At 41.0% G+C, this 22,430-nt stretch overlaps 2 protein-coding genes and 1 long non-coding RNA gene across 3 annotated transcripts; 1 reads left to right on the top strand and 2 right to left on the bottom strand.

Moving 5' to 3' along the window:
- Window positions 1-2: 2 nt before the first annotated feature.
- On the bottom strand, window positions 3-7,317 carry LOC145861405 (DNA damage-regulated autophagy modulator protein 1). Its single transcript, XM_082963940.1, has 6 exons — window positions 5,090-7,317; window positions 4,593-4,735; window positions 4,336-4,513; window positions 4,198-4,235; window positions 2,375-2,467; window positions 3-2,274 (listed from the first exon to the last, which is right to left on the bottom strand). Exons 1-6 carry the CDS (start codon window positions 5,112-5,114, stop codon window positions 2,236-2,238), a joined length of 516 nt encoding a protein of 171 aa, XP_082820066.1. The 5' UTR covers window positions 5,115-7,317; the 3' UTR covers window positions 3-2,235.
- A 526-nt stretch (window positions 7,318-7,843) lies between these two features.
- On the top strand, window positions 7,844-11,081 carry LOC145861404 (uncharacterized). The gene is made up of 4 exons (XR_014381189.1): window positions 7,844-8,010; window positions 9,147-9,254; window positions 9,340-9,404; window positions 9,560-11,081. It is a non-coding gene; the product is annotated as an uncharacterized LOC145861404 (long non-coding RNA).
- Window positions 11,082-11,083: 2 nt separating this feature from the next.
- LOC106576274 (DNA damage-regulated autophagy modulator protein 1) lies at window positions 11,084-21,090 on the bottom strand. Its single transcript, XM_014153358.3, has 7 exons — window positions 20,765-21,090; window positions 16,171-16,238; window positions 15,674-15,816; window positions 15,417-15,594; window positions 15,279-15,316; window positions 13,456-13,548; window positions 11,084-13,355 (listed from the first exon to the last, which is right to left on the bottom strand). Exons 1-7 carry the CDS (start codon window positions 20,899-20,901, stop codon window positions 13,317-13,319), a joined length of 696 nt encoding a protein of 231 aa, XP_014008833.1. The 5' UTR covers window positions 20,902-21,090; the 3' UTR covers window positions 11,084-13,316.
- Window positions 21,091-22,430: the final 1,340 nt, after the last annotated feature.

Genomic DNA, 22,430 nt, shown 5'->3' with positions numbered 1-22,430 from the left:
GATATGTGGACATCATTTTATTCAAACATTTTTTGTTGTTGTTGGGTACATAGAAATACTACACACATACAGTTGCCCTGTAAGTATTCTGAGTTACTTTATTACAATGGTATACCATAGATATGCCTCCTCAATACCCTGAGAAACAAGAGTTTTTCTTGAGCAAAACACCTAACTAGAAAAATATTTACATTCTAATATAAAACAATTAACCTTGGAGTAGGTAAATGTACATACAGCCTCAATCCATAAACTAGTGATGTGTGAAATTCATTTTCTATATTAACTTGATCTTGTGATTTTCTTGTTCAATATTGACCTTTGTACCACCCGGATGAGTCTTTCATTCACCCAACAAATTCTAGAATTGCTGTTCACAGGATGTGTTTTGTGGTTAACCGTTAAGACTTAGGTTATGTTGCAATGGATACAGTATCAAACAAATAATCATACCATTCAGATAATCTCATACAGTGCATTTGGAAAGTATTCAGACCCCTTCACTTTTTCCACATTTTGTTACATTTACATTTTAGTCATTTAGCAGACGCTATTATCCAGAGCGACTTACAGTAGTGAATACATACATTTCATTTTCATTTCATGCATTTTTATTTTTTTTATTTTTGTACTGGCCCCCCATGGGAATCGAACCCACAACCCTGGCGTTGCACACACCATGCTCTACCAATTGAGCCACAGGGAAGGCGTTACAGCCTTATTCTAAAATTGATTAAATAAAATGTTTTCCTCATCAATCTACACACAATACCCCATAATGACAAAGCAAAAACACTTAAAAAAAAAAAAAAAACCTTACTTAAATAAGTATTCAGATCCTTTGTTATGAGACTTGAAATTGAGCTCAGGTGGATCCTGTTTCCATTGATCGTCTTTGAGATGTTTTTAGAACTCGATTGGAGTCCACCTGTGGTAAATTCAATTGATTGGATATGATTTGGAAAGGCACACCTGTCTATATAAGATCCTACAGTTGACAGTGAATGTCAGAGCAAAAACCAAGCCATGAGGTCGAAGGTATTGTCCGGAGAGCTCTTAGACAGGTTTGTGTTGAAGCACAGATCTGGGGAAGGGTCCCAAAACAATTCTGCAGCATTGAAGGTCCCTAAGAAAACAGTGGCCACCATCATTCTTAAATGGAAGAAGTTTGGAACCACCAAGACTCTTCCTAGAGCTGGCCAAACTGAGCAATTGGGGGAGAAGGGCCTTGGTCAGGGACGTAACCAAGAACCTGATGGTTCACAGAGTTCCTCTGTGGAGATGGGAGAACCTTCCAGAATGACAACCATTTCTGCAGCACTCCACAAATCAGGCCTTTATGGTAGAGTGGCCAGATAGAAGCCACTCCTCAGAAAAAGGCAGCCTGCTTGGAGTTTGCCCAAAGGCAGCTAAAGGACTCTCAGATAATAAGAAACAAGATTCTCTGGTCAGAAGAAACCAAGATTGAACTATTTGGGCTGAATGCCAAGAATCTTGTCTGGAGGAATACAATGAAGCATGGTGGTGGCAGCATCATGCTGTGGGGATGTTTTTCAATGGCAGGGACTGGGAGACTAGTCAGGATCGAGGGAAAGATGAACGGAACAAAGTACATAGAGATCCTTGATGAAAACCTGCTCCAGAGCGCTCAGGACCTCAGACTGGGGCGAAGGTTCACCTTCCAACAGGACAACGGCCCTAAGCACACAGACAACGCAGGAGTGGCTTCGGGACAAGCCTCTGAATGTCCTTGAGTAGCCCAGCCAGAGCCCGGACTTAAACCCGGTCGAACATCTCTGGAGAGACCTGAATATAGCTGTGCAGCGATGCTCCCCATCCAACCTGACAGAGCTTGAGAGGATCTGGAGAGAAGAATGGAAGAAACTCCCCAAATACAGGTTTGCCAACCTTGTAGTTTCATACCCAATAAGACTTGAGGCTGTAATCAATGCCCAAGGTGGTTCAACAAAGTACTGAGTAAAGGGTCTGAATACTTATGTAAATGTGATACGTTTATTTTTATACATTAGCAAACATTTCTAAAAACCTGTCTGCTTTGCCATTATGGGGTATTGTGTGTAGATTGGGGGGGGAACAATTTAATACATTATAGAATAAGGCTGTAACGTAACAAAATGTGGAAAAAGTGAAAGGGTCTGAATACTTTCCGAATGGACAGAAAAATACACTTGATTTTGTAAATATTCAGATTAAAAGGTTAAAATCGATGCTTCGTCAGGAAACAAACTCTGTTCTCAGCTTCAGAATAAACTTCTGTAAGAAACAAGATATAGAAATAAATACACTCAAATAAAGGAGAAGAAAAGGAGAATGATTTCCCACCACAATGACAGAGCGGTGACTGAAAACTCACTTTAAAGTCGTGGATGTAGGTGAAGAAGAAGAAGATGAAGCTGAAGACCATGATCCACTCACTCACAGCACTCACCAGATGGAACACATAGTCCTGTAATGACAGGAAGAGTTGGAGAGAGACCGATATTGGCACGTATAGCTTCTCTGGCCTATAAAGCCTACAGTTGAAGTCGGAGGTTTACATACACCTTAGCCAAATACATTTAAACTCAGTTTTTCACAATTCCTGACATTTAATCCTAGTAAATATTCCCTGTTTTAGATCAGTTAGGATCACCACTTTATTTTAAGAATGTGAAATGTCAGAATAATAGTAGAGAGAATGATTTATTTCAGATTTTATTTCTTTCATCACATTCCCAGTGAGTCAGAAGTTTACATACGCTCAATTAGTATTTGGTAGCATTGCCTTTAAATTGTTTAACTTGGGTCAAACATTTCGGGTAGCCTTCCACAAGCTTCCCACAATAAGTTGAGTGAATTTTGGCCCATTCCTCCTGACAGAGCTGGTGTAACTGAGTCAGGTTTGTAGGCCTCCTTGCTCACACACGCTTTTTCAGTTCTGCCCACATATTTTCTATGGGATTGAGGTCAGGGCATTGTGATGGCCACTCCAATACCTTGACTTTGTTGTCCTTAAGCCATTTTGCCACAACTTTGGAAGTATGCTTGAGGCCATTGTCCATTTGGAAGACCCATTTGCGACCAAGCTTTAACTTCCTGACTGATGTCTTGAGATGTTGCTTCAATATATCCACGTAATTTTCCTCCTCATGAAGCCATCTATTTTGTGAAGTGCACCAGTCCCTCCTGCAGCAAAGCACCCCCACAACATGATGCTGCCACCCCCGTGCTTCTCCCCCTTTTTCCTCCAAACATAACAATAGTCATTATGGCCAAACGGTTTTATTTTTGTACAATCTTTGTCCCCAAAAAGTATGATCTTTGTCCCCATGTGCAGGTGCAAACCGTAGTCTGGCTTTTTTATGGCAGTTTTGGAGCAGTGACTTCTTCCTTGCCGACCGACCTTGCAGGTTATGCCGATATAGGGCTCGTTTTACTGTGGATATAGACACTTTTGTACCCGTTTTCTCCAGCATCTTCACAAGGTCCTTTGCTGTTATTCTGGGATTGATTTGAACTTTTCGCACCAAAGTACGTTCATCTCTAGGAGACAGAACGCGTCTCCTTCCTGAGTGGTATGACGGCTGCGTGGTCCCATGGTGTTTATACTTGCGTACTATTGTTTGTACAGATGAGCGTGGTACCTTCAGGCATTTGGAAATTGCTCCCAGGGATGAACCAGACTTGTGGAGGTCTACAATTTTTCTTCTGTGGTCTTTTGATTTTCCCCATGATGTCAAGGAAAGAGGCACTGAGTTTGAAGGTAGGCCTTGAAATAAATCCACAGGTACACCTCCAATTGACTTAAATTATGTCAATTAGCCTATCAGAAGCTTCTAAACCCATTACATAATTTTCTGGAATTTTCCAAGCTGTTTAAATGCACAGTCTACTTAGTGTATGTAAACGTCTGACAAACTGTAATTGTGATACAGTGAATTATAAGTGAAATAATCTGTCTGTAAACAATTGTTGGACAAATTACTTGTGTCATGCACAAAGTAGATGTCCTAACCGACTTGCCAAAACTATAGTTTGTTAACAAGAAATTTGTGGAGTTGTTGAAAAACAAGTTTTAGTGACTCCAATCTAAGTGTATGTAAACTTCCGACTTCAACTGTATATGAATCCAGAATTTTATCCATCTTTGTTGTTTGTGTGAGTTGTGTTCTTGGTAAAGATGTGCTCATACCGTACCTTGTCTTCAGTTCTATGCAGTAAGGCACAGATAATAGCTGGTTGGAAAATGAAGGAGACCTTTTCTTTGGTAAAACAATGATCATTCATGATTAAAATCATTTAGACACAATGGATTACTATTGTTTTCAAGGATACTGGGGGGAACTGCCAGGAAGGCCATGGTTGCCATTCCTGTGCGCACACGACACAAGGCCATGGAACATCCATAGGGGATGGTCTTATAGGATATAACGGACTGGAGGATGGTGTACAACACACCAGAAACGAAGAAGAGTATTGCACCTGCATCATGAACTTGAATAATCGTTGTTTCCTGGGGTAAAAGAACACACCAGAGAGATCATGTATTGAATATGACACTCCATCTTCTCACTTAAGAGGTGACAACCTACCTGGAAAGTAGCGACAAAACACATCCCCAAACAAGAAAGCATTCCAATCCATAAAGCAGCCTTGTTCAGTGCTGGGGGCACACCACCTGCCTTCTCATTGAGCTTCTCCACAAACTTGTATCTGGCATACATGGTGGCCATACCTGTAGAGGATTTGGTATGGCACATGGAGTGAATATTTTTATTTTAAAATGTCACATTTAGACAGTATTCGCTCACAGGCTACTGTAGGGCAATGTAAAACCTGCAATATTTATGTATTTATTTAATTTGCACTTTAAAACATAGGGAACTTATATGTAATACTCAGTAAAAGTATCTTATACCATTGATCCCAGCCTTTTCTTACCATGCATTTCTACTTTCATTTTTTTTAAAAATGGGAAGTGTGACTAAAACTTTTGGCACAGTCGCTGACCTGGAAAAACCCATGAGGTTGTTTCAGCTCAGACAAAAACAAAAGGCCTTTCATGGTTTTAGTGTCCTTCTGTGCTCACCTGCAAATGCAGTGATGACCGTCATCAAGCCAAAGATACAACTCGCTGGGGGTTTAGCCCCAATTTCACTAAAGAAAAGAAGAGTTCAGGTTTAATGGGTGTAATTCTGCTGTGTCTAGAGGGCATTTTAAACATGTTGATCTGTTTAAGGCCCAGTGTAGTCAAAAACCTAATTTTTTGGTGCTTTATATTTCCACACTATGAGCTTGGAATAATACTGTGAAATTGTGAACATGATGATAATGCCCTTTTAGTGTAAGAGCTTTTTCCCTTTAAAAGTCATGTAAGGAAACACACTGGCTAGTAAGTAGTTCACAGGCCTCTACGCAGTTGGCTACACAGCTAGGACCTGGGTAGCCCAACCGGCACAAGATGCTGTTATTATTCCTTTTATGTTGTTTGTCATACGACATCAGGAAGAACTACGCCCTCTAGGGTTCTAGGCGCTAGGACCTGGGTAGCAGCCAAGTAGAGGTCTGAACCAGTGATGCCAATTTAGCAATTTTGTTGCTAGATTTAGCAACTTTTCAGAGTGTATTTGGAACATTTAGCAACTTTTGAAAAGTGACTCAAACGCTAAAATGCATTTTCCCTCTAATTGACACAAAAACGATTTTCTCTGTCACACACTTGGTCACAACACACGTGTCTGTCTGCAAAAGTGCATTATGAGTGACGTCAGCAGCAGGCCAGCAGCAATTTCAGCAAATTGCAAATCATTGTTGGCTGACAGCAGCAGCAGTAGTATGCGTTCGACGAGCCAAACCCAATGAATATAGTTGGTCACAAATGTTTGATCTTGAACAGAACTTACAACATCAATCAACATGTCTCAATCAAAATTGTACAGGCAGAAGTACAGAAAAGAGTGGGAGTCTGTACCTGAATTTAAAGGGTGGCTGAAGCCAGTAATTGGGGATGATTGACGGGCATACTGCTTGCAAAAATGTATGACATCAAAAACCATTGTGTTGCAGCAAAGCATATAAATAAATCAAAACCGTACAACCCCACAACGCAGTCTACATTACCACAGTTGGTTAAAAAAGTGGATAACTGCAAAAGCGCAGAAGCTACTATGGCAATGGCCACTGCAGAGCATTGTTTGCTGCTAGCATGCGACCATTTAGGTATGGCTTGCAAAGCTGCCTTTTCAGATTCTGTGGCAGCAAACTTCCAAATGCACCGCACCAAGTGCACAGAAGTGATTAGGGGAGTACTGGCTCCTTATTTTCTCAAAAGGGTATCATCAAATGTGGGGGATGAGAAGTTCAGTCTCCTTTTGGATGAATCCACTAATGTCAGTGTCTCGAAATACCTGGGTGTGGTGATTCGGTATTTCAGTGCTAAAAAAAGAACCGTTGTGTCCACATTTCTCGGGCTGGTTGATTTGGAGGAGGGCGATGCCAGATCAATAGCAAAGGTGGTAGTTGAGTTTCTTGATTAGTGTAACCTTAAAAAAGAGAATCTTCCGGGTATTGGCACTGATAATGTGTCTGTGATGACTGGGGTGCACAACGGGGTGCACAAGATTTTAAAGGAAGAATGTGCATTGCCCAATTTGGTCCTCATCCGCTGTGTGTGCCAGTCTTCACAATTGGCTGTCTGTGCAGCATCCAAAGAAACAATCCCTAGGAGTGTTGAGTACTTAATCAGGGAAACCTACAACTGGTTTTCGATTTCCCCAAAACGGCGCGAGGCGTTAATTGTGGCCAGAAACCCCTGTAGATCACCAAAGTGTGTGCCACACGTTGGCTATCGATTGAGCCTGCGGTAACTCGTATATTGAGCCAGTGGAAAGAACTGAAACTCCACTTTGAGTTGACCAATGCCAGTGAGTGTTGCTACATGGCTGATGTGCTCCACGCCATGTACATGGACAAGACCAACTATGTCTACCTGACAATCTTGAAATCAATCCTGTCCGACGTACAAGTTGCAGTGAAGTCATTTGAGGGAGAGCAAACAGATCCTGTAAAGCTTTTGGACAATCTGGTACACCTCTTAACATCAATTTGCAGCAGAGTAGTCAACCCTATGGCAAAAATTGATGTCCTGAAGGATGCCATTGATGGACACCTCAGTCCATCACCATACCTTCAGTACCTTTTCGAGAGCACGGTGTACCAACTCAGTCTTGCGCCAGAGGACAAAAAGGTAATTAAAAAATATATCTATTTCACCTTTATTTAATTAACCAGGTAGGCTAGTTGAGAACAAGTTCTCATTTACAACTGCGACCTGGCCAAGATAAAGCGAAGCAGTGTGACACAGACAACAACACAGAGTTACACATGGAGTAAACAATAAACAAGCCAATAACACAAGCAAGTCAATGACACAGTAGAAAAAAAAGAAAGTCTATATACAGTGTGTGCAAAAGGCATGAGGAGGTAGGCAATAAATAGGCCATAGGAACGAATAATTACAATTTAGCAGATTAACACTGGAGTGATAAATGAGCATATGATGATGTGCAAGTAGAAATACTGGTGTGCAAAAGAGCAGAAAAGTAAATAAAAATAAAAAGCACATAATTGTACAACAACATCAAAGACAAGAGTAAAGTCATTGTATTGTATACAAAACACATACAGGAGCTGGGTTACCTACCTTTGCTTCCTTGGAAGCAAAGGTAGGTAACCCAGCTCCTGTATGTGTTTTGTATACAATACAATGACTTTACTCTTGTCTTTGATGTTGTTGTACAATTATGTGCTTTGCTGCTCTGGCCATACCAATTTGATAATGTCAGTGCATCCTGATTTTGTTCTATGTAGCTATCCTCTATTCCTGGTTTGGAGGATGTCAGGGTGGAGGGTGTTGGTCAGCGGCCAGCTACAGAGGTCAATGGTCCAGTCGCAGTTGTGGTCCCAAGTCAACCAGAGACCCCTATAGCTGTGGGATTGCCACCTCCTGAGGTACCCCCCCCACCCCCCCACCACCACCACCACTCACACACATACAGTGCCTTCAGAAAGTATTCATACCCTTGAATTCAAAATGGATTAAAACATTTTTTTTTCTCCTGCATTGATACATAAAACCCCATAATGACGAAGTGAAAAAAAAGGCACATGAAAGACTGAGCTCATAAGACAAAAGATTATGTGGTCTGAGACAAAAATGTAACTCTTTGGCCTGAATACAAAGCGCTATGTCTGGAGAGAACCAGGCACAGCTCATCACCCATCTAACACCATCCCTACTGTGAAGCATGGTGGTGGCAGCATCATGCTATGGGGATGCTTTTCAGTGGCAAGGAGACTGCTTAGGATAGAGGGAACAATGAATGGAGCCAAATACAGGCAAATCCTTGATGAGAACCTGCAAACAACCTTAGACTGGGGCAACGATTTACGTTCCAACAGGGCAATGACCCTAAGCATACAGTCAAAGTGCTTGAGTGGCCCAGCCATAGACCAGACTTGAATACCATTAAATCTGTGGAAAGACTTGAAGATTGCTGCTCCCTATCTAACTTAACAGAGCTTGAGAAAATCCGCAAGGGAGAAAATCCAGAAGTGCAAGTGCAAAGCTGATACAGACACTGAAGACAACTCACAGCTTTAATCGCTGCCGAAGGTGCTTTTACAAAGTATTAACTCGGGTGTGAATTCATATGTAAGTGAGATTTCTGTATTACATTTTCTATATATTTGCAAAAATGTCTAAACATGTTTTAACTTTGTCATTGTGTAGTTTTCTGTGTAGACGGGTGAGAATTTTTTTGGAATAAGTCAAGGGGTATGAATACTTTCTGAAGGCACTACACATATAGTTGGCTTATGCACACAACTACATATATTTAAATCAGTGGCGGCTGCTGAGGGGAGGACGGCTCATAATAATGGCCGGAACGGAGCGAATGAAACGGCATCAAACACCTAGAAACCATGTCTGACGTATTTGATACTGTTCCGCTCCAGCCGTTACCACGAGCCTGTCCTCCCCAGTTAAGGTTCCACCAACCTCCTGGGATTTCAACATATCCATTTTGACTTGGTGTATTTGTGCATGATGGAAATAATGAATTGCAGTATTGACTCTATTGTAGGCTTCTCCAAACATACCAGACCCAAGAGCAGCAGAGGCAGCAGGAGACAGTTGGATGACTGTGGCCAAGGACCCACGCTATGCCAGATATCTCAAGATGGTGCAAGTGGTGGGTCTCTATACATTGTCATATTCTGTAGAAATGTGAAATCTGTTCAATGAAATCAGTAATGTAGAAAACTTTTCAAAAACAGGGTGTTCCAGTTATGGCGATAAAGAATAAAATGGTCCAGGAAGGTTTGGATCCCAAACTGCTTGAGTGAGTGTGCTTACATTACATCTTTGTAATATCTGTATTCTCATACCTCGTAATCCAATACGTTTTGTTTTATACCCACATCTGAATGTCATAAAATGGTGGTTTTACATGTATTTTAAGTAACAATGGTGATTCCTACATGTTTCTGTATGCAGCACACCAGATGCCCCTGTGCCTGATGCCGTCAAAAAAAAAACACTGGATCAAGATGACGACAGCGATGATGGCAGCGAGTCATCTTTCAGCGATTGATCTGCTGTCTTTGCCATGAAGTTACCTATAGGGAACTTCCTTCTCTGTCGTCTGTGCTCCAGGCCTTTTCTACTGTGCTGCTGCAGGGGCACAGAAGGACTAGATGCCAGTGTGTGCTTGACAGGCAGAACTACAGTGCTACCAGACAGAAAGTCTCACTTCTGTGGAAGGGATCTGCAGGGATGCACAAAAACAGGCAGATTGTTAAGTAGCTGAAATCGCATTGTAGATTGAGTGAATGTCAACGAGAAAGAGCTGAAAATGTCTATGTCCAGGTCAGCCACTGATCTTGTGACTGTTATGTTCTTGTTTCCATTTCTTCTGAAACATTTCATTGGTTATGGACATGGTGTGTCTTTATTTACATAGTTTAGCAGTAAAACCGATGGAATGACAACCATGGAAAGTACTAACCAGATAACCGATTTAATAACTGACCATTATTTTATTAAGATTGCACTGGGCAAACATGCCTCTGCCCCATGTCAGTATCATGTGAACATTCCAATGCCTTTGAAAGAGATTGTGGGGCGGCAGGTAGCCTAGCGGTTAAGGGCGTTGGGCCTGTAACCGGAATGTTGCTGGTTGGAATTCCAGAGCCGACTAGGTGAAACATCTCTGTGCCCTTGAGCAAAGCACTTATTGTTCCTGTAAGTCTCTCTGGATAAGAGTGTCTGCTAAAAGACAAAAATTTAATTGTGCTTTAGTCCCATTTGTTTTATTATTTTGACAGTGATGTCTGCATGTTACACTTGTGTGTATCTCATGTCCATAATAATGTTTGGGACAAAATTTGATGGGTACTATTTTACACTACAACTGCTGTATGAAGAATGTCAAGCAGAAATATTGAGGACTGTTCTCTGGCCGATTCGTCGTTTTTAATTGAGACATTAAGCTGTTGAAATGTAAATGTTCCTGGAGTGAACAATGTGAAGGACAAATTAAGAAAATTGCACTTTTGGGTAAATATGTAATGGAAAAAACACCACTAGTTGTGAGCAATGTGTCAATTGCAATGGGCTAAATTAACTGTGGTACCTAATGTGAATTCACCTCAATCTTATAAAATGATGCATCTCAATCCCAGATTTAACCATGTGTGACTAACCATGTTAGCAAGCCTTTCAGGCCCTTGGATCCCACTGTTGTGAAGGCATTATGCCTTTAAGTCAAGAGAGTTTTATACAACATCCCTTATCCAAACAAATGCTCAGAGATCCAATTCATCTTCACATTGTTTGTAGTTGTCTCTGGATAGAACACTGCAGTGAAGGATTTTTTTCAATTGATTATGAAAGAGGGTAGATGGAGAGATGTTAGAAGATTGGAAAGCACGTTGTTCACAAGCACAAGGCAAGCAGCATTGAGATCTGAGTGTTTATGCAGTTTAGCTGTAAAAATAAAGAACACATTTTGCCTAAAGATATGTGGACATCATTTTATTCAAACATTTTTTGTTGTTGTTGGGTACATAGAAATACTACACACATACAGTTGCCCTGTAAGTATTCTGAGTTACTTTATTACAATGGTATACCATAGATATGCCTCCTCAATACCCTGAGAAACAAGAGTTTTTCTTGAGCAAAACACCTAACTAGAAAAATATTTACATTCTAATATAAAACAATTAACCTTGGAGTAGGTAAATGTACATACAGCCTCAATCCATAAACTAGTGATGTGTGAAATTCATTTTCTATATTAACTTGATCTTGTGATTTTCTTGTTCAATATTGACCTTTGTACCACCCGGATGAGTCTTTCATTCACCCAACAAATTCTAGAATTGCTGTTCACAGGATGTGTTTTGTGGTTAACCGTTAAGACTTAGGTTATGTTGCAATGGATACAGTATCAAACAAATAATCATACCATTCAGATAATCTCATACAGTGCATTTGGAAAGTATTCAGACCCCTTCACTTTTTCCACATTTTGTTACATTTACATTTTAGTCATTTAGCAGACGCTATTATCCAGAGCGACTTACAGTAGTGAATACATACATTTCATTTTCATTTCATGCATTTTTATTTTTTTTATTTTTGTACTGGCCCCCCATGGGAATCGAACCCACAACCCTGGCGTTGCACACACCATGCTCTACCAATTGAGCCACAGGGAAGGCGTTACAGCCTTATTCTAAAATTGATTAAATAAAATGTTTTCCTCATCAATCTACACACAATACCCCATAATGACAAAGCAAAAACACTTAAAAAAAAAAAAAAAACCTTACTTAAATAAGTATTCAGATCCTTTGTTATGAGACTTGAAATTGAGCTCAGGTGGATCCTGTTTCCATTGATCGTCTTTGAGATGTTTTTAGAACTCGATTGGAGTCCACCTGTGGTAAATTCAATTGATTGGATATGATTTGGAAAGGCACACCTGTCTATATAAGATCCTACAGTTGACAGTGAATGTCAGAGCAAAAACCAAGCCATGAGGTCGAAGGTATTGTCCGGAGAGCTCTTAGACAGGTTTGTGTTGAAGCACAGATCTGGGGAAGGGTCCCAAAACAATTCTGCAGCATTGAAGGTCCCTAAGAAAACAGTGGCCACCATCATTCTTAAATGGAAGAAGTTTGGAACCACCAAGACTCTTCCTAGAGCTGGCCAAACTGAGCAATTGGGGGAGAAGGGCCTTGGTCAGGGACGTAACCAAGAACCTGATGGTTCACAGAGTTCCTCTGTGGAGATGGGAGAACCTTCCAGAATGACAACCATTTCTGCAGCACTCCACAAATCAGGCCTTTATGGTAGAGTGGCCAGATAGAAGCCACTCCTCAGAAAAAGGCAGCCTGCTTGGAGTTTGCCCAAAGGCAGCTAAAGGACTCTCAGATAATAAGAAACAAGATTCTCTGGTCAGAAGAAACCAAGATTGAACTATTTGGGCTGAATGCCAAGAATCTTGTCTGGAGGAATACAATGAAGCATGGTGGTGGCAGCATCATGCTGTGGGGATGTTTTTCAATGGCAGGGACTGGGAGACTAGTCAGGATCGAGGGAAAGATGAACGGAACAAAGTACATAGAGATCCTTGATGAAAACCTGCTCCAGAGCGCTCAGGACCTCAGACTGGGGCGAAGGTTCACCTTCCAACAGGACAACGGCCCTAAGCACACAGACAACGCAGGAGTGGCTTCGGGACAAGCCTCTGAATGTCCTTGAGTAGCCCAGCCAGAGCCCGGACTTAAACCCGGTCGAACATCTCTGGAGAGACCTGAATATAGCTGTGCAGCGATGCTCCCCATCCAACCTGACAGAGCTTGAGAGGATCTGGAGAGAAGAATGGAAGAAACTCCCCAAATACAGGTTTGCCAACCTTGTAGTTTCATACCCAATAAGACTTGAGGCTGTAATCAATGCCCAAGGTGGTTCAACAAAGTACTGAGTAAAGGGTCTGAATACTTATGTAAATGTGATACGTTTATTTTTATACATTAGCAAACATTTCTAAAAACCTGTCTGCTTTGCCATTATGGGGTATTGTGTGTAGATTGGGGGGGGAACAATTTAATACATTATAGAATAAGGCTGTAACGTAACAAAATGTGGAAAAAGTGAAAGGGTCTGAATACTTTCCGAATGGACAGAAAAATACACTTGATTTTGTAAATATTCAGATTAAAAGGTTAAAATCGATGCTTCGTCAGGAAACAAACTCTGTTCTCAGCTTCAGAATAAACTTCTGTAAGAAACAAGATATAGAAATAAATACACTCAAATAAAGGAGAAGAAAAGGAGAATGATTTCCCACCACAATGACAGAGCGGTGACTGAAAACTCACTTTAAAGTCGTGGATGTAGGTGAAGAAGAAGAAGATGAAGCTGAAGACCATGATCCACTCACTCACAGCACTCACCAGATGGAACACATAGTCCTGTAATGACAGGAAGAGTTGGAGAGAGACCGATATTGGCACGTATAGCTTCTCTGGCCTATAAAGCCTACAGTTGAAGTCGGAGGTTTACATACACCTTAGCCAAATACATTTAAACTCAGTTTTTCACAATTCCTGACATTTAATCCTAGTAAATATTCCCTGTTTTAGATCAGTTAGGATCACCACTTTATTTTAAGAATGTGAAATGTCAGAATAATAGTAGAGAGAATGATTTATTTCAGATTTTATTTCTTTCATCACATTCCCAGTGAGTCAGAAGTTTACATACGCTCAATTAGTATTTGGTAGCATTGCCTTTAAATTGTTTAACTTGGGTCAAACATTTCGGGTAGCCTTCCACAAGCTTCCCACAATAAGTTGAGTGAATTTTGGCCCATTCCTCCTGACAGAGCTGGTGTAACTGAGTCAGGTTTGTAGGCCTCCTTGCTCACACACGCTTTTTCAGTTCTGCCCACATATTTTCTATGGGATTGAGGTCAGGGCATTGTGATGGCCACTCCAATACCTTGACTTTGTTGTCCTTAAGCCATTTTGCCACAACTTTGGAAGTATGCTTGAGGCCATTGTCCATTTGGAAGACCCATTTGCGACCAAGCTTTAACTTCCTGACTGATGTCTTGAGATGTTGCTTCAATATATCCACGTAATTTTCCTCCTCATGAAGCCATCTATTTTGTGAAGTGCACCAGTCCCTCCTGCAGCAAAGCACCCCCACAACATGATGCTGCCACCCCCGTGCTTCTCCCCCTTTTTCCTCCAAACATAACAATAGTCATTATGGCCAAACGGTTTTATTTTTGTACAATCTTTGTCCCCAAAAAGTATGATCTTTGTCCCCATGTGCAGGTGCAAACCGTAGTCTGGCTTTTTTATGGCAGTTTTGGAGCAGTGACTTCTTCCTTGCCGACCGACCTTGCAGGTTATGCCGATATAGGGCTCGTTTTACTGTGGATATAGACACTTTTGTACCCGTTTTCTCCAGCATCTTCACAAGGTCCTTTGCTGTTATTCTGGGATTGATTTGAACTTTTCGCACCAAAGTACGTTCATCTCTAGGAGACAGAACGCGTCTCCTTCCTGAGTGGTATGACGGCTGCGTGGTCCCATGGTGTTTATACTTGCGTACTATTGTTTGTACAGATGAGCGTGGTACCTTCAGGCATTTGGAAATTGCTCCCAGGGATGAACCAGACTTGTGGAGGTCTACAATTTTTCTTCTGTGGTCTTTTGATTTTCCCCATGATGTCAAGGAAAGAGGCACTGAGTTTGAAGGTAGGCCTTGAAATAAATCCACAGGTACACCTCCAATTGACTTAAATTATGTCAATTAGCCTATCAGAAGCTTCTAAACCCATTACATAATTTTCTGGAATTTTCCAAGCTGTTTAAATGCACAGTCTACTTAGTGTATGTAAACGTCTGACAAACTGTAATTGTGATACAGTGAATTATAAGTGAAATAATCTGTCTGTAAACAATTGTTGGACAAATTACTTGTGTCATGCACAAAGTAGATGTCCTAACCGACTTGCCAAAACTATAGTTTGTTAACAAGAAATTTGTGGAGTTGTTGAAAAACAAGTTTTAGTGACTCCAATCTAAGTGTATGTAAACTTCCGACTTCAACTGTATATGAATCCAGAATTTTATCCATCTTTGTTGTTTGTGTGAGTTGTGTTCTTGGTAAAGATGTGCTCATACCGTACCTTGTCTTCAGTTCTATGCAGTAAGGCACAGATAATAGCTGGTTGGAAAATGAAGGAGACCTTTTCTTTGGTAAAACAATGATCATTCATGATTAAAATCATTTAGACACAATGGATTACTATTGTTTTCAAGGATACTGGGGGGAACTGCCAGGAAGGCCATGGTTGCCATTCCTGTGCGCACACGACACAAGGCCATGGAACATCCATAGGGGATGGTCTTATAGGATATAACGGACTGGAGGATGGTGTACAACACACCAGAAACGAAGAAGAGTATTGCACCTGCATCATGAACTTGAATAATCGTTGTTTCCTGGGGTAAAAGAACACACCAGAGAGATCATGTATTGAATATGACACTCCATCTTCTCACTTAAGAGGTGACAACCTACCTGGAAAGTAGCGACAAAACACATCCCCAAACAAGAAAGCATTCCAATCCATAAAGCAGCCTTGTTCAGTGCTGGGGGCACACCACCTGCCTTCTCATTGAGCTTCTCCACAAACTTGTATCTGGCATACATGGTGGCCATACCTGTAGAGGATTTGGTATGGCACATGGAGTGAATATTTTTATTTTAAAATGTCACATTTAGACAGTATTCGCTCACAGGCTACTGTAGGGCAATGTAAAACCTGCAATATTTATGTATTTATTTAATTTGCACTTTAAAACATAGGGAACTTATATGTAATACTCAGTAAAAGTATCTTATACCATTGATCCCAGCCTTTTCTTACCATGCATTTCTACTTTCATTTTTTTTAAAAATGGGAAGTGTGACTAAAACTTTTGGCACAGTCGCTGACCTGGAAAAACCCATGAGGTTGTTTCAGCTCAGACAAAAACAAAAGGCCTTTCATGGTTTTAGTGTCCTTCTGTGCTCACCTGCAAATGCAGTGATGACCGTCATCAAGCCAAAGATACAACTCGCTGGGGGTTTAGCCCCAATTTCACTAAAGAAAAGAAGAGTTCAGGTTTAATGGGTGTAATTCTGCTGTGTCTAGAGGGCATTTTAAACATGTTGATCTGTTTAAGGCCCAGTGTAGTCAAAAACCTAATTTTTTGGTGCTTTATATTTCCACACTATGAGCTTGGAATAATACTGTGAAATTGTGAACATGATGATAATGCCCTTTTAGTGTAAGAGCTTTTTCCCTTTAAAAGTCATGTAAGGAAACACACTGGCTAGTAAGTAGTTCACAGGCCTCTACGCAGTTGGCTACACAGCTAGGACCTGGGTAGCCCAACCGGCACAAGATGCTGTTATTATTCCTTTTATGTTGTTTGTCATACGACATCAGGAAGAACTACGCCCTCTAGGGTTCTAGGCGCTAGGACCTGGGTAGCAGCCAAGTAGAGGTCTGAACCAGTGATGCCAATTTAGCAATTTTGTTGCTAGATTTAGCAACTTTTCAGAGTGTATTTGGAACATTTAGCAACTTTTGAAAAGTGACTCAAACGCTAAAATGCATTTTCCCTCTAATTGACACAAAAACGATTTTCTCTGTCACACACTTGGTCACAACACACGTGTCTGTCTGCAAAAGTGCATTATGAGTGACGTCAGCAGCAGGCCAGCAGCAATTTCAGCAAATTGCAAATCATTGTTGGCTGACAGCAGCAGCAGTAGTATGCGTTCGACGAGCCAAACCCAATGAATATAGTTGGTCACAAATGTTTGATCTTGAACAGAACTTACAACATCAATCAACATGTCTCAATCAAAATTGTACAGGCAGAAGTACAGAAAAGAGTGGGAGTCTGTACCTGAATTTAAAGGGTGGCTGAAGCCAGTAATTGGGGATGATTGACGGGCATACTGCTTGCAAAAATGTATGACATCAAAAACCATTGTGTTGCAGCAAAGCATATAAATAAATCAAAACCGTACAACCCCACAACGCAGTCTACATTACCACAGTTGGTTAAAAAAGTGGATAACTGCAAAAGCGCAGAAGCTACTATGGCAATGGCCACTGCAGAGCATTGTTTGCTGCTAGCATGCGACCATTTAGGTATGGCTTGCAAAGCTGCCTTTTCAGATTCTGTGGCAGCAAACTTCCAAATGCACCGCACCAAGTGCACAGAAGTGATTAGGGGAGTACTGGCTCCTTATTTTCTCAAAAGGGTATCATCAAATGTGGGGGATGAGAAGTTCAGTCTCCTTTTGGATGAATCCACTAATGTCAGTGTCTCGAAATACCTGGGTGTGGTGATTCGGTATTTCAGTGCTAAAAAAAGAACCGTTGTGTCCACATTTCTCGGGCTGGTTGATTTGGAGGAGGGCGATGCCAGATCAATAGCAAAGGTGGTAGTTGAGTTTCTTGATTAGTGTAACCTTAAAAAAGAGAATCTTCCGGGTATTGGCACTGATAATGTGTCTGTGATGACTGGGGTGCACAACGGGGTGCACAAGATTTTAAAGGAAGAATGTGCATTGCCCAATTTGGTCCTCATCCGCTGTGTGTGCCAGTCTTCACAATTGGCTGTCTGTGCAGCATCCAAAGAAACAATCCCTAGGAGTGTTGAGTACTTAATCAGGGAAACCTACAACTGGTTTTCGATTTCCCCAAAACGGCGCGAGGCGTTAATTGTGGCCAGAAACCCCTGTAGATCACCAAAGTGTGTGCCACACGTTGGCTATCGATTGAGCCTGCGGTAACTCGTATATTGAGCCAGTGGAAAGAACTGAAACTCCACTTTGAGTTGACCAATGCCAGTGAGTGTTGCTACATGGCTGATGTGCTCCACGCCATGTACATGGACAAGACCAACTATGTCTACCTGACAATCTTGAAATCAATCCTGTCCGACGTACAAGTTGCAGTGAAGTCATTTGAGGGAGAGCAAACAGATCCTGTAAAGCTTTTGGACAATCTGGTACACCTCTTAACATCAATTTGCAGCAGAGTAGTCAACCCTATGGCAAAAATTGATGTCCTGAAGGATGCCATTGATGGACACCTCAGTCCATCACCATACCTTCAGTACCTTTTCGAGAGCACGGTGTACCAACTCAGTCTTGCGCCAGAGGACAAAAAGGTAATTAAAAAATATATCTATTTCACCTTTATTTAATTAACCAGGTAGGCTAGTTGAGAACAAGTTCTCATTTACAACTGCGACCTGGCCAAGATAAAGCGAAGCAGTGTGACACAGACAACAACACAGAGTTACACATGGAGTAAACAATAAACAAGCCAATAACACAAGCAAGTCAATGACACAGTAGAAAAAAAAGAAAGTCTATATACAGTGTGTGCAAAAGGCATGAGGAGGTAGGCAATAAATAGGCCATAGGAACGAATAATTACAATTTAGCAGATTAACACTGGAGTGATAAATGAGCATATGATGATGTGCAAGTAGAAATACTGGTGTGCAAAAGAGCAGAAAAGTAAATAAAAATAAAAACAGTATGGGGATGAGGTAGGTAGATTGGGTGGGCAATTTACAGATGGACTATGTACAGCTGCAGCGATCGGTTAGCTGCTCAGATAGCTGATGTTTAAAGTTGGTGAGGGAAATAAAAGTCTCCAACTTCAGCGATTTTTGCAATTCGTTCCAGTCAATGGCAGCAGAGAACTGGAAGGAAAGGCGGCCAAATGAGGTGTTGGCTTTGGGGATGATCAGTGAGATATACCTGCTGGAACGTGTGCTACGGGTGGGTGTTGTTATCGTGACCAGTGAACTGTGATAAGGCGGAGCTTTACCTAGCATAGACATATAGATGACCTGGAGCCAGTGGGTCTGGCGACGTATATGTAGCGAGGGCCAGCCGACTAGAGCATACAGGTCACAGTGGTGGGTGGTTTAAGGTGATTTGGTAACAAAACGAATGGCACTGTGATAGACTGCATCCAGTTTGCTGAGTAGAGTAATGGAAGCTATTTTGTAGATGACATCGCCGAAGTCAAGGATCGGTAGGATAGTCAGTTTTACTAGGGTAAGTTTGGCGGCGTGAGTCAAGGAGGCTTTGTTGCGAAATAGAAAGCCGATTCTAGATTTGATTTTGGATTGGAGATGTTTAATATGAGTCTGGAAGGAGAGTTTACAGTCTAACCAGACACCTTGGTATTTATAGTTGTCCACATATTCTAGGTCGGAACCGTCCAGGGTGGTGATGCGGAGACAGTGCATCAACTACATTGTTGCTTTAAGCAAGGAGCTGCAAGCAAGGCTCCTTGAAGCCTTGCGAAACATGGCCTTGTTCAGTGTTAAGGAAACGCTAAGCACAATAAAGGCACCACTGAAATTATTAAAGTAGCTGAGCTACTGGAATACCAGCCAGTACCTATAATTGTTGATCAGTTAGGTAGCATGTTACCTAACTACTAATACCCTGCTTAAAACTATAATTGTTCAGAATGTGTAAGTTTACTAGTTAAAAAGAAAATAAAGAAAATATAATTGTTCAATAATGTGTAATTGTTCAATAATTCAATGTGTTGTGTTTAAAAATATAAATGTGATCATAATAAAATGCGTTGTTTATATTACTTTTACAAATAAAAATATGATAATCAACTAACAAATCTAAACTAACAATCTCAAATCATATTTTTCGCCGAGATGGCCAGTCAATTTGAGAACGTTATTGTGTATTCTATGTAATGACGCAGTTTTACGTTATTACGTAATGACGTCATAGCGCAATGACATCACAACGTCTTTTAGCAACTTTCAGCAACAAATCGACCTGCCTCTAGCAACTTCCCCTGAAAATTAGTTGGCAACACTGGTCTGTACTGGGGAAAACTAAACTGATTTATTTTTGTCGCTACAGTCGGTGGTGTAGTGGAGGCTATACACCGTATACCCATTTCTCTAGGTATTACTACACCACTGGCTACATTTTTCACTTATACAGCTAGCATTTCTCGGTTAATCTACACCTGTTGTTTACGAAGCATGTGACAAATAACATTTGATTTGACTTCTTTATTATTTAATCTGTACAATGACCGACATGTGATGGCAGAGTTTGCTTAACAAATGCCCTCCCGATTGAGACAAATCATTATGATACAATCCTTGCGGTCAACGTTTAATTGGGAAGGTGTTTTGGGAAAGCCTTTAGACATGTTTATTCAAACAAAGCATGATGATTGAATTGCTCATCGTCAATATTCAACCAAGACTTCGAAGTCGCCCAACCTGCCTGGGTTGCATACCCATTGTTGCATTGGTTAGCCTGTACTGGTACCCAGTTGGGAGCTGAACGCTCTTGCTGCCTGACAGATGAGATTCTATTGAAACTAGGCTGTGAATATATTTCACTTGCTTTACGTTTGTAAAGGCTACTTTGTGCATGCTTTTTATATTGTACTACGTAATTGATAAGGCGCAGGCCTATCCCTCCACTACATGTGTAATCTTATTAACGGTTTGATAAAGGCAGTTCGTGGAAAATAAAAACTATTAGGCAACTGATAAATAATAACAGCCTATAATCTTCTTGTTCTAAATTCTTACTTACCTTATATAGGGTAAGATAAAACCCACATCATGCTCGAACAATGCAATTAGGTAGGAAACCATAAACGTGCTGGATGACCAGATGACCAAGAAAACTGGTAAAATGCATATTCCCTTCATGTCCATGAACCAAAACATATTCTCAACAATAAGGAAAAGTTACAACACAGACAGACCGATCTTGAGTGCAATTTATAAAGACATATTCGATGCAGAATACTGACAAGTAAAACCCATCTGCTAATAATGCTCAAGAGTTGAGATTTGAAGAAGGAATATCATAGGCTTTCTTTAAAACGTAATCTTGCAGTCACGTGGTCTAGGAAGTATTGCATTTCAGTCGTGTTGAGTGTGGGTTGGGTTTGGGTTTCTGTTCCGATCATTTCCGCATGTGACAGAAAATTACAAACACTCAGCCGTGCATACCAGAGTGGGTATCATAAATGTTCACCCCGCTTGGATTTTTTTCACATTTTGTTTCGTTACAAAGTGGGATTGAATTTAACTGTTACTTTTTTTCTCTCATTGATCTTCACAAAATACTCTATGTTAAAGTGGAAGACATTTAAAAAAAAATAAACGTAATTAATGAAAATGAAAACACTCATAATATATCTTAATTCGATAATGATTCACCCCCTGAGTCAACACGTCAGAAATACATTTGGCAGCGATTACAACTGTGTCTTGTGTAAGTCTCAAAGGAGCTTTGAAAACATGCATTGTGACATTTTTGCCCGTTCTTTTCAAAATTCTTCAAGCTCTGTCAAGGTGTTGGGTTTCATGACTAGACAGCAGTCTAAATCTTGCCATAGATTTTCAAGCAGATTAAAATCAAAACCGTAATTTGGCCACTTGGTAACATTCACTGTCTTCCTGGTAAGCAACTCGTGTAGATTTGGCCTTGTGTTGTAGGTTATTGTCCTGCTGAAAGGTGAATTCCTTGCCCAGTGTCTGGTGTAAAGCAGACAGGTTTTTTCTCTAGGATTTCTGCCTTTGCTTATGCTATGTTCACCTCCTAGTCGGAACTAGCAACAAGCCTGGCCTGTTGAGGAGTGACGGACTCCATCCTAGCTGGAGGGGTGCTCTCATCTTATCTACGAACATAGACAGGGCTCTAACTCCTCTAGCTCCACAATGAAATAGGGTGCAGGCCAGCCAGCCTGCCAGCTTAGTGGAGTCTGCCACTAGCACAGTCAGCGTAGTCAGCTCAGCTTTCCCCATTGAGACCGTGTCTGTGCCTCGATCTAGGTTGGGCAAAATTAAAAATGGCGGTGTTCGCTTTAGCAATCTCACTAGTATAAAGACCTCCTCCATTCCTGCCATTATTGAAAGAGATTGTGATACCTCACATCTCAAAATTGGGTTACTTAATGTTAGATCCCTCACTTCCAAGGCAGTTATAGTCAATGAACTAATCACTGCTAATAATCTTGATGTGATTGGCCTGACTGAAACATGGCTTAAGCCTGATGAATTTACTGTGTTAAATGAGGCCTCACCCCCTGGTTACACTAGTGACCATACCCCCCGTGCATCCGGCAAAGGCGGAGGTGTTGCTAACATTTACGATAGCAAATTTCAATTTACAAAAAAAAAAAACTATGACGTTTTCGTCTTTTGAGCTTCTAGTCATGAAATCTATGCAGCCTACTCACTCACTTTTT

This window comes from Salmo salar, chromosome 17 (genome assembly GCF_965601325.2).
Source record: "Salmo salar chromosome 17, fSalSal1, whole genome shotgun sequence".
Classification (NCBI taxonomy): Eukaryota; Metazoa; Chordata; class Actinopteri; order Salmoniformes; family Salmonidae; genus Salmo; species Salmo salar.
Note: the sequence above shows the minus strand (reverse complement) of the source record. Positions and strands in the feature narration are given on the sequence as shown.